At 41.4% G+C, this 11,309-nt stretch overlaps 1 protein-coding gene across 1 annotated transcript; it reads left to right on the top strand.

Moving 5' to 3' along the window:
- Nucleotides 1-572: 572 nt before the first annotated feature.
- Nucleotides 573-3,777, top strand: gja10a (gap junction protein alpha 10 a; the record flags this gene model as incomplete). Its single annotated transcript, XM_079174997.1, has 2 exons — nt 573-2,003; nt 3,739-3,777. 2 exons carry the CDS (start codon nt 573-575, stop codon nt 3,775-3,777), a joined length of 1,470 nt encoding a protein of 489 aa, XP_079031123.1.
- Nucleotides 3,778-11,309: the final 7,532 nt, after the last annotated feature.

Raw genomic sequence — 11,309 nt, 5'->3', positions numbered from 1 at the left:
TCCACCAAATGAATTCCTCTTAGATCTTGGGACGCCACAACGTTGTTGAAATAGGTGCAACAAATACAAGTAGGTGGACTTCCAGAGATACAAAATGTATGCAAATTGTAAAACTACAACCCAAACTGGGTCTGTTGTAAACATCCACAAACAGATAGTTTGATAGTTGGGTTGTAACAGCTTACAACCCAACTATCTGCTTGAATTTACTGTAGTTGTGTGTGAACTTTGTGTGTTCCTGTGCAAATTATTAGTGGCATTACTGCTGCACCAACTTTTGGTTTTACCGCCACAGCAAACCGTAGGCAGTCTGGCTAAACTGTCACTTTCTTATCATCATCTGACTTATTTACTTAATGACTTATGATTTAGTTTTAGTGAGGTTGCCATGTCCTGTGAACTCAGTAATTTCAATGTTGTCAATCAATAGCGCTTATACAAAAATAAAACCTGTTAACTGTGGCTGTCCTTTAGAATTTCATTGTGAAAACATACTTAATATGTTTGTTTTTGTGCATGCTGTGTCTCCACAGTTTGAGGACATGTGGCAGTGAAGTGGTGAGACGCTGACCATGGGTGACTGGAACCTGCTGGGCAGCATCCTAGAAGAGGTCCACATTCATTCCACTATCGTGGGCAAGATATGGCTTACCATACTCTTCATCTTCCGCATGCTGATCCTGGGTGCGGCCGCTGAGGACGTATGGGACGACGAGCAGTCCGAGTTTGTCTGCAACACTGACCAGCCAGGCTGCAAGGCGGTCTGCTACGACCGGGCCTTCCCCATCTCCCTCATACGTTTCTGGGTCCTGCAGGTCATCTTTGTCTCTGCGCCATCGTTGGTCTACATGGGCCATGCCCTCTACTGCATGCGAGCACTAGAGAAGGAGCGTCACCGCAGACGGGCCCAGCTGAAGGAGGAGCTGGACGAGGTTGAGTTGGCCTTGGACGAACACAAGCGCATGGAGAGGGAGCTGAGGAGGCTGGACGAGCAGAGGAGGGTGAAGAAGGCTCCTCTCAGAGGCTCTCTGTTGAGAACCTACATCATCCATATCCTTACACGCTCTGTGGTGGAGGTCTGCTTCATCCTGGGCCAGTTTATACTTTATGGTGTCCAACTGGAGCCCCTCTATAGGTGTGAGAGGCTACCTTGCCCCAACAGTGTAGACTGTTACATCTCCAGGCCCACAGAGAAGACCATTTTCATGGTTTTCATGATCGCCATTGCTGGTGTGTCACTGTTCCTCAACATCCTGGAAATATCCCACCTGGGGATCAGGAAAATCAAACAGACACTGTATGGAGAAAGGTACACGGAAGATGACAGTTTGATTTACAAGTCTAAGAAGAAGTCCTTACCACACCTTTGTGTAATGAGTAATGTATCACCTCACAACGGGCCTTTGACTCAGACCTTCAAAGTGATTCCAGAGGCGGATATGAAGCCTCCATACTACAACACTGGGCTCAAAGCCAACCAGGATGCACCAAGACATAACAGCGTGGCCTATCTGGGACACAGTCAGACCAGCTATATCTGTCCCGAACCTAGGATGCCACCCAGGTCTGGCCAGAACTTTGCCATTCAGGCCCCCCATACCCATGAAGGTCCAGAAGTCCGCACAGCTATGGTGGACCATCATCTAGCCTGGGCTTCTGTTGTGTCAAATGTGGAGGGAAGTTCAACAAGCCATCATGCGGATCCCCATGAGGGAGAGCGCCCTCACCCCAGCCATTTGGAAGCTCTGCTGTCCACTGGCACCTTAAGGCCCGGCGCTATCAGAGACCTGGATGAGGACGAGCGAAGGGAGTCAATGGAGAGCGTCCTGATATCCAACCCCAGGAAGACCAGCTTCATGATCAGGCCACCATCTGAGAGCTTGTCCTCCATCAGTGGCTCCACGAGCCTTTCCTTACATACCTCAGAAGAGTCAGATGAACTGGGCTCCCTGCAGGGAGACATGCCGATGATGCCGCCTGGCGGGGGCCGAAGAATGTCAATGGCAAGTAAAGAGCAGAGATTTGATCATGTGTCCGAATTTGGTTTCATCTGCCTTTGGTGCCTAGAGTCTAATAGTCTATATCTGTTATATGTGTGAAACCTGGAGCTTCTGCCAGTGGACTATCAAAGACGTCAAATGCTTGCTCACTGGTAGAGTTTTGAAGATAAGCATTTCATCCACTAAGTCAACCAACAAATTTGGCCAGAATATGAAGAGTAATCAAACAGAAAGTGGCAGCAGAAGATATGAATCAGTGTTTTGAAGAGAGAGGGAGAGAGAACAAATACTTTCTGTTGATTTGGACGAAGCCCAATAGTGACAAATTGGCAGCCTCTGTCCACTCAATGTCCTCAGAAGGGTGTAATGGGATGAAATCAAACTGCTCTAAAGTTTCAGATAAAGCCCTTCAGTTCTGACAGGAAAAGCAAACCAGCAGCAACAATAGTCAGGAGGCAATTGCAATCGTGCTGGAATTAGACAGAACTGGCGGTACTGAATTGAATATTTGTTGTATGACATCAGACAGATGATGCAATTAAATTATTTGATAATAGTTTTACAATAGCATAATAAAAATTGACATTTGAACACTAATTAACTAATTAATAAATAAGTATAAATTTACAATTAGATTCAATATGAAGCTATGAAGCTATGGAGACAAAATTGTGCTCTCAATTTTGTAATTTGTGTAGACTAATTATTAATTCATGCTGTCAAATTATTTTACAATGGAATGAACAGACCATACCCGTTAACGTTTCAACATGTTTAAAGGATGTAAATAAAAACACATATCTAAGAAACTGGTATTACACTCAAGAGTGTTTAATATCCCTTTAAAAAGTTCAAAATGTTGACAAAACACTTGTTGTTCAGTTAATACATTAATGAAAATGTACCTCCAATTGCTCTTACCCATGTGTTGTTTTTCTCTTACTCATGAACTCTGCTGGGCTTAATACATTTCATATGATTGCTACATTTATTGTTACATCATCAACAATGTTTTTACAGAATATGTATACCTCTGCACTGATTTTTCTTCCATTTTGGAATTAGGAGCAATATAGACGTCTTCATCATTCTTTGTTCCAGATGTGAAAATATCCCTTTACAGAAATGTGCACTTGAAGAATGTTTGGTGAACTTATTTATAGCTAGGGTTGGTATTGTTGAGAAACTAGCAAGAGTACGATAGATTTAAAAAAAGGATCCACAGTAAAAGCCCAGCCCGGTGTTGAAGCTAGCAACGAAAGTCGCTAAATTTGAGAAAGTTGCCAAGTCAGCAACACTAAAAAGCTTTCAGGCCTCCCTCAAAAGATCATTATGAATGTAAACAAGCTACATGGCTAATGTTAGCACTCACAGCTGTAGCAGCTTGTGGAAGACTCCGGTGACGAGCAATGAGTGCAGAGTGCAGGCAGACAGGCAGGTAGACAGGTAAGTAGACAGACAGGTAGCCCGTCCACTCATTACATTCAGGCTGAATGAAATGATGATGACGACTTATTACAATCCTGCGACAGTCACAGATGCATTTGATTTATTGATTGCTGTTTGGATGTGATGAACATTTTAACAATCTAATATATAATATAAACAATATTACCAACCCTTTAAGCAGTGATACAGGACGAGTGCTGACAGACGCTTGCGTCACTGCACACCAGGTATACGCTGTGCGTTTTGTCAGCTACAGTCTAAGTCCACGCTGTCCTCTTGTCTTCCTCAGAGTATGTTTCTGGATATCTCCTCTATCATGAAGAAGTGAGGCGACAGGGCTCCAACACCGTGGCAGGAGGAGCCTGTGTTCCACAAACTTTATCAGTGTGTCCAGCCGTCAACATTGATTCACCACTCAAGCCACTCGGGGCCGAAGCCTGTGAGACAGTCAGCCATGACGAGGCAGCGGCTCAGTACCAAAGCCCAGTGAGTTTTGGAATTGAAGCACCTTTAGAACGTCTACATGTGGGAACTGAGAGGGAAAGGAATGTACCTTCTTTTTTTTTTGATGTGGACATCTTTCCATGTGATGGCTGAATTGTTAAGAGTGTGCAGAAACAACACGATGGATTACGGAGCGAACTCCTCAGAGGATCTATTTGCTTCTGTAACATGGACTTTGTGCGCTTCAAATACTTTTTCAGAATTGAAATCTTGGTTAGTCAGTGTGCGTCTGTATATAGTCATTTATACACAGCCAGTTCATGAGACATTATGAAACTTTATATTGTATTCAGATTAAATGCTTCTTAACAAAACAGCAATCATTTTGTGAACAGATCTTGAATCAGAATGCACACACCAACACCACACCGTAGAGTTCTCATGCTTTTTGTTTTATTTCTCAAGAAAAAAATGCCTCGACAAAATGTTTTTTTTTTCTCCTTTAAAACCATTTTCATATCAAATAAACAAAACATGACATCTTGCACAATATTTACAAAATAATCGAAACAAAACACAAGTCATTTGAACATTCAAAGATAAAAAAAGAGGAAATGGAAAATGCTCAATCTGCATTTAACAGTCATGTTGCAGGTACTCAAATAAAAAACACGTAAAAATGGCTCACCAAAATCTACAAACACAATGAAGTGACCACTGTAAAAAGTTTGAAACAACGCCACAGAAACGGTCTACATGTCTATCATACGGTCCTTACCCATAAGACGAGGTATGCTGAATTATCCAGGTAGATAAGTGCTTAGAGTCTGTTCGACTGAGATCAAAGAAATAAAAAGAAATCAAACATCACAATCTGAGATCCAAGTGCCCCAATGAACGCATTCTGTAAACAGATTGGATTAAATAAGTACTTCTGCCACCATTTATTGTCATTTAAAAATACTTAAGAGGAAAAGGTCTTCCCTGATAACCACTGCTCATGGTCTAAACAATAACTGTCCCGTAGATTGAAGCTGCATTCAGAGTCGTTGGAAACGTAAGCATCCTATGAAGAAAAACGCAATTACAGTAATGTAATTGACTATTCAGATAATATCAAATACTTCAAATATTTGTTGACACGTGTGATATAATCATGTTATGTCATATCCATATTTTAGCATACTGTGTGAAGTTGTACCACTGCAGGTTACTGGTAAACACGCAGCTATCTGCTTTTCATTTATTTCAGGCCAGCTGCAGATACTTGAAGCGTGCGTGTGTAGCTAAGCTGTCACAGTAAACATGTCAGCTTTGACTTCTGTTGAAGTTCTTTTGGTTAAAGTACTTGTTGTCTGCATTGCGTTACTGCGCAATATTACAGTGTGTGATGGATTACATAACGCAGGCCCAGGTTTCAAGTCCAGACGAGCTCATGTTTGCACCAAACCACATCAGAGCATCACCCAGAGATTCAGAGCTTTGTGGCTGGCAGTAAGAGGAAGTAAATGGATTTGATAGTCAAACAGGAGAAAAGGGAACCATTGGTATGTTCCTTTAGATTCTATTATCACCATATATTTTGCTCTGGTGTTACTTCTGCTAGATACTGATACAGTTGATGTAATGGAAGAGGATTATGGCCAATGAGTTCTGAAATTCATTTCTTAATAAGTCATTGTTTCAACATTAATGTCAGACTTCTGTTCTGACATCTTTTCCTCAAACTTTTTCTTTATAAGATAAGATAATCCTTTATTAGTCCCGCAGTGTGGAAATGTACAGGATTTACAGGATCACAGCAACAAAGTGCTCACTTATAACTACAAGTGGCTCCTCTTCAGAACTCCTCGTGTGTTTCCACTGATCCTGTTCCCTCCATGAAGGAATATTCCTCCACCTGCTCAGCTTGAAACAGTAGATTGTTCACATCTCTGAAATGAGCTGATAAAGTACATTTCAATCTTTAACACGGTTGCTCCTCTATTATGGTTTATTCCTTGGTGACAGAGCACGTGGAGACCCACAGTGGTCAATATTAAATAGATAAACAAGGAATATTCATACGAATAAATACAAGCAAATTATGATGTAGCAATGAAATTATGAGATAATCCAAACAACTGGAAGTTTTTTTAAATTTAGCTGATTATTAAAAAATGTATCTAAAAAAAAATTCCAGCGGTTTAACTTTAAAAAAATGTATTTGTCACACAATGCATTATATAATAATTTCATGGTTATATTACATATTCTGTCTGTATTTATTGATGGGATTATTTATTCCAGTTATTTATTGACATTGAACTGTCTGGGATCTCCATATTTCCAGAGCGGTGGGGGTGTACTTGGCTGCTTATTGAATGGGGAGCTTATTGAATATCCATCCATCCATTAGGGTCAGCAGGCAACACCCTGGACATGTCTCCGGTCAGACACAGGACACAGACACACAGAGACAGACAACCGTCCACGCCCACAGTCACACCTACGGGCCACCAGTTCACCTCATCAGCCCAACCTGCATGTCTTTGGACTGGACCGCTTCATGAACAGTGAGAGAAAAAGTGTCAAATAAAGGGGCCAGAAGGGGCCAGGAGGGGACAGAAGGGGCCAGGAGGGGACAGAAGGGGCCAGGTCCACGTTTTATCACAACTGTGGCAACTTGAAGCTGCAGTGCTGTTTCCGTTGAATAGAATCCATTGTTCCCTCACGAGATCGTTTGGCCTCTGGAACCTCTAAGGCAAGAAATCGTGGCTAAACTTGTCAGATGCTTATTTTTCTCACAAATTAATCAACAGTTATATAAATAAAAATGAAACAAAAAAACCTTTGTAGCTGTTCTCTTCAACTTAATTCTCAGGTCTCAATTATTCTTTACAAAAACAAAAAGGTAATACACAAAAATTGTAAACATACTCACATCTCTTTAAGTTGAAATAAACTCAAGTAAGTACATGTGTGACTTGTAAATGAAGACTTATTTTCATATGAAAATTGGCAACAACAAAAAAAATACAACCATTAACAAATCAACTCTAAGAAAGGGTAGCAACCTATATCTAACATCTATGCAACTTCCTCTACACCCGACCCCCGAAACCCCCCAAACAAGATTCCAAATAAATAAATGAAGAAGTTCACATTGAGGAATTAAAGTCTATGAAAGTCAGCTGAGCAGTGCTCTTCAGTGTACTCGGAGCATTGAACACATTCTGATGAGGTTTACGGTTGGCTAGCAGGGATATCGTGGCTCGCACAATCAAGCTGCCGTTATATACCGATCCACATCAACTCAATATATTTCCACTTATTTTCAAAACTAGGAGTTCACAAAATCACAGCCCTGTATTTGAAGGGTTATTAACCAATGTCCGAAAAATACAAATACAATGAAATATCGCCGATTCTGTTGTCGTTTGACGTTCCTGTGCTAGGAGAGATTTCCCCCCCTTGACCCTGTTGGACAAAAGAAGCCCAAACCCATCCGGGGCTCCGACGCCACGGACGTGCACCGCTGTGAGGCCGACATGCAGCAGCAGCAGCAGCACTCACTGCCACGTGCCTCGCCATCGACTTTTACACAGCAAATGAATTTGGCATGTCCCTAAATCAATACAATGCCAGAGTGTTCGTTCGGAGCTCGGAGCTCCATGGCGTACACTATTACTGGTTTGTAAGTAGAGATTGATCATTTTATACAAATTCACATACCATGTGTGAATTTGAAAACGTAGGCGTCTTGCACCGACATACAGTACCAAATACTTTTAGTGGGGATATTTTGTCTTATGTACAATACAAGAACAGTGCAGCTAAATACATAATTACCATAAGTACAAATACTAAATTCTTTCTACTGCTAAGACAATAAATAAACGGGACGAAAAAGAGCACTTAAGATTTGTTTAAGCTGTTCTTTAAATGACCACACCGGTGTGTTTAAACTGGATCCTTTTCACATGGGCCGCGTGTGCTTTACATGACTACCATCCATTCTCTACACCAATACATAATGTACAAATCAAGTAGGAGGTCGCTTGAGGAAAGAACATTATGTGTGTTCTTATTTTGGATTTTCACTTTTATTTATTTATTTATTTCTATCTATTTCGTGTCCCAATGTGAAGACTTTTCAAGTCGACCTTTGAGAACGATTTCAGGTAACCCTTCATTTAGCCGGTCCTGTAATTCTTTTATAAAGGATAGAAAATAAAAAATATGATTTCCGAAGAATTTCCCCGGAGGAATTATGACCTAACGTTCTAAGACAGTGTGCCTGGGCAGATACCGTAGACTGAATATTAAGATGGACGACACGTTTCCTCCCGCTGTACCAAAAAATAAGCCAAAATATCCCACATATGGAAGCTGCCATCGAGAGATTTTGACATGGTTTGGTCTACACAGTAGTGATCGGGGGGGACTGCAACGTGGTATCGGGGTCCTGCCCACAAACCCACTCGAGCCAATAGAGAGCCAAGCACAACTTAAGTCGTCTTACCCCCTTTTTATAGCATCAAATAACTCGTCAAAACCAAACTTATCAGAAAAAGGAACACTGGAGCATCTATCAGCGTGGTGAGAACTAACCGGAATAACAGAAACCATCTTTGGGAAAAATTCATTTGAAGTACTTTGATATTTTGTCCCATCGGCTAACGAGGAGGGGGCGGGGTTTATGACCTGTACGGCAGTGAGCCACCAGGCGATCCAGATGTTTTGGCTTCACTTTTTCACAGCTGTTATGTCGTCCATCTTTACATACAATCTATGGTAAATCCCCATTTATTTGATTTTTTAAGAAAGGACCAGGAAATGATGTAATAGTAACATAGTTGGGTTTTCCTTGATGGGCCTGCTAAAATCCTAATGACTGGAAAATGACCTGAGATCAGTTTTAACATAATATTGTATCAGTTTGTTGGAAACTACTTTGCTGTAATTACAACTACACAGACTGTTTGCTTTGGTGAACAAACTAATTAAGCTCGATCAGTTTTCAACTTTTCTGCATTGAGCGGAAATGAAAATGAACTAAGAAACACTCCAGCATGCTTTGTAAAACGGCCAGCAGAAATGTAAACCTGACACCGGTATGGTCCTTTAATCTATTTGGACACCCAGTGACTGGCTCGGGCTCGAAGTGCCGACGTCACAACGCGTTTGCTCGTTCTCGATGCCAGCTGGCACCTCTTGGAGGTGCCGGGCAGTGCTTGAACTTTGTAATGTAGTTCTGTCTCTTAGCGCACATATGAAAAAAAGGCAGAGAGAGAATAGTGTAGAAATGTCCATCTGAGTACAAGTGAAGTTTGACAAAAGAAACTTTGCATAATGAGAGTTCATTTGACCATTTCATCTAATGTAAAATATTACAAATACACACCTTTGGTAACATTTTACTTTAAAGCCCTGTGTCCCTCAATAACTACTAGATCACTGCGAATGTTAAGTGATATGACAAAAGGTAAGCTGTTTGATGGTGTACCATATATCTAATAATTCAAAGGATTAGTTGAGTGAGAACATGGATATTCACCTCGTGTCTGTGTGTGAAGTACAGAGTAGGCGCTGGGATGTGGTTAGCCTGCCTAGCTACCTTTATACAACATGTACACCAACAGAAATCTTGTGGTTTTAGTCGACAAACAACAGTGCAGTGACTGGTGACAGCTTTCTCAAGTCTTGTGCCACGTGCACGTCATTCTGCTCAGACCATAATCATAAGCAACGGAGTTGATAATGGAGTCGGCCTCCGAGTTGCAATTTCTTCTCAGAGATATCAGGAAATTCTATCTTCCACAACGTCTCCCCCTTAGTGAAAAGAACTACAGTAGTGTCAGCAGACCGGAAGCAAAATGTCTGCAAAGCTGGAAGTTACAGCCACTATGAACACAATCAACGTAGGTAACTTATAAATACACGTTTTGGCTCTGGTTTCACTACAAAGATGGAACAAAAGAAGCTTATTTAAAGCATCAATGTGTACCATTTAGGAGGGATCTATTGGCAGAAATTGAATATAATATTAATAGGTATGTTATGTTTAGTGTATAATCATCTGACAATACGAAAAGTGTTTTTGTTAGCTTAGAATGAGCAGTTTATACCTACATACGGAGCGGGTCCTCCCAGCCACCCTGTTTACAGTAGATAGTGCCTTTTGAGCTTCCGTGTCAGCCGCCGGTGTCCTCCAACACGCTTGGCACACGGGAGAGGTTTCAGTTGGTTGCAATCTGCAACCTCTCCGCAAGATGTCCACAAGTCTACACACTGGATCTTTAAGCTAGTTAAAGATGTGCATCTAAGGCTGACAGTCGGGGTAAACATCTAGGAATCGTGCCTGAACTTTTTCTACTCTTTCAACTCTACCGACAACGCATGAGTGCAGCTTTATTGTTACAATGATGTTGCGTCTAACTTTCTTCCAACCAACTTTAGATGAAACTACACCCACTGCAAAAGCCAAAGCCTCGATGCGCTGTTGATGAAGTTACTGTTTATCAGACCACACGAATGAGACAAGAGTTAGCTAGCTAGCTAGCTAGCGCACCCTGCACTTCTAGCGCCTCAAGACTTTGGGAAGCTGTTTTGCCGGCAGGAGAGCGGACGGCAGCTCGTGAGACGGACCACGGTGACAGCGAGCTGGTGGACGTCTGTCTAAGCGGTGGAGAATGTTAGAGCCAGCATGCGCCACCAGTGTAGCATGAAAGCATGGTGGAAATAGCAAGCTAACCAGCCAGCTAGCCAGCCGCTAAATTAGTAAAACATTTAACAACTTAATGATGTTAAAGTGGGCATGAAAAAAATCAATAGATGCTGTCGTGTATGAGACTAAAACCGATGGATCTGGTAGCTCATGCTATAGCCAGAAGTGCTGGATGCAGTGTATAACGGTTTCACTTTGGATAGGGCCAGGCTAGCTGTTTCACCCTCGTACTTAACACACAGACGCAAGATTAACAACCATCAGAAAATCTCACTCTCAGAAAGAAAGGAAATAAGCATATTTATCAACATTTCGGACCACTGCTTCAGTGAGCCAGAAGTGCTGAAATTTAAACGGTCAAATATGAATTATTATTATTATTTATGTTACTAAATGACCAATTTTATTTACTAAATCAATCATTTAAGTAATTATCAAGGTTTGACAGGACAGTAAAGCAAAGTGCATGTACATGTTAACAGGGACATTACTGAACATTCTGAGGAATTCCTGAGTTTAACCTCCCATGATGCACGAGAGAGGGAGGGAAGCTGACAGGAAGAAAAGTCAGGATGATACACAGAAAGAAAGAAAGCTGCCAGTGCTTCTGTTTTATCTCCAGTCCAAAAATACCTGTTGAACAGTATTGCTGATAAGACAACGCTTGTGTCATCCATTACAAAAAAAAAAGAAGAAAAGAAATACTT

The sequence above is a fragment of the Pholis gunnellus genome (assembly GCF_910591455.1).
Source record: "Pholis gunnellus genome assembly, chromosome: 15".
NCBI classification, from domain to species: domain Eukaryota; kingdom Metazoa; phylum Chordata; class Actinopteri; order Perciformes; family Pholidae; genus Pholis; species Pholis gunnellus.
Note: the sequence above shows the minus strand (reverse complement) of the source record. Positions and strands in the feature narration are given on the sequence as shown.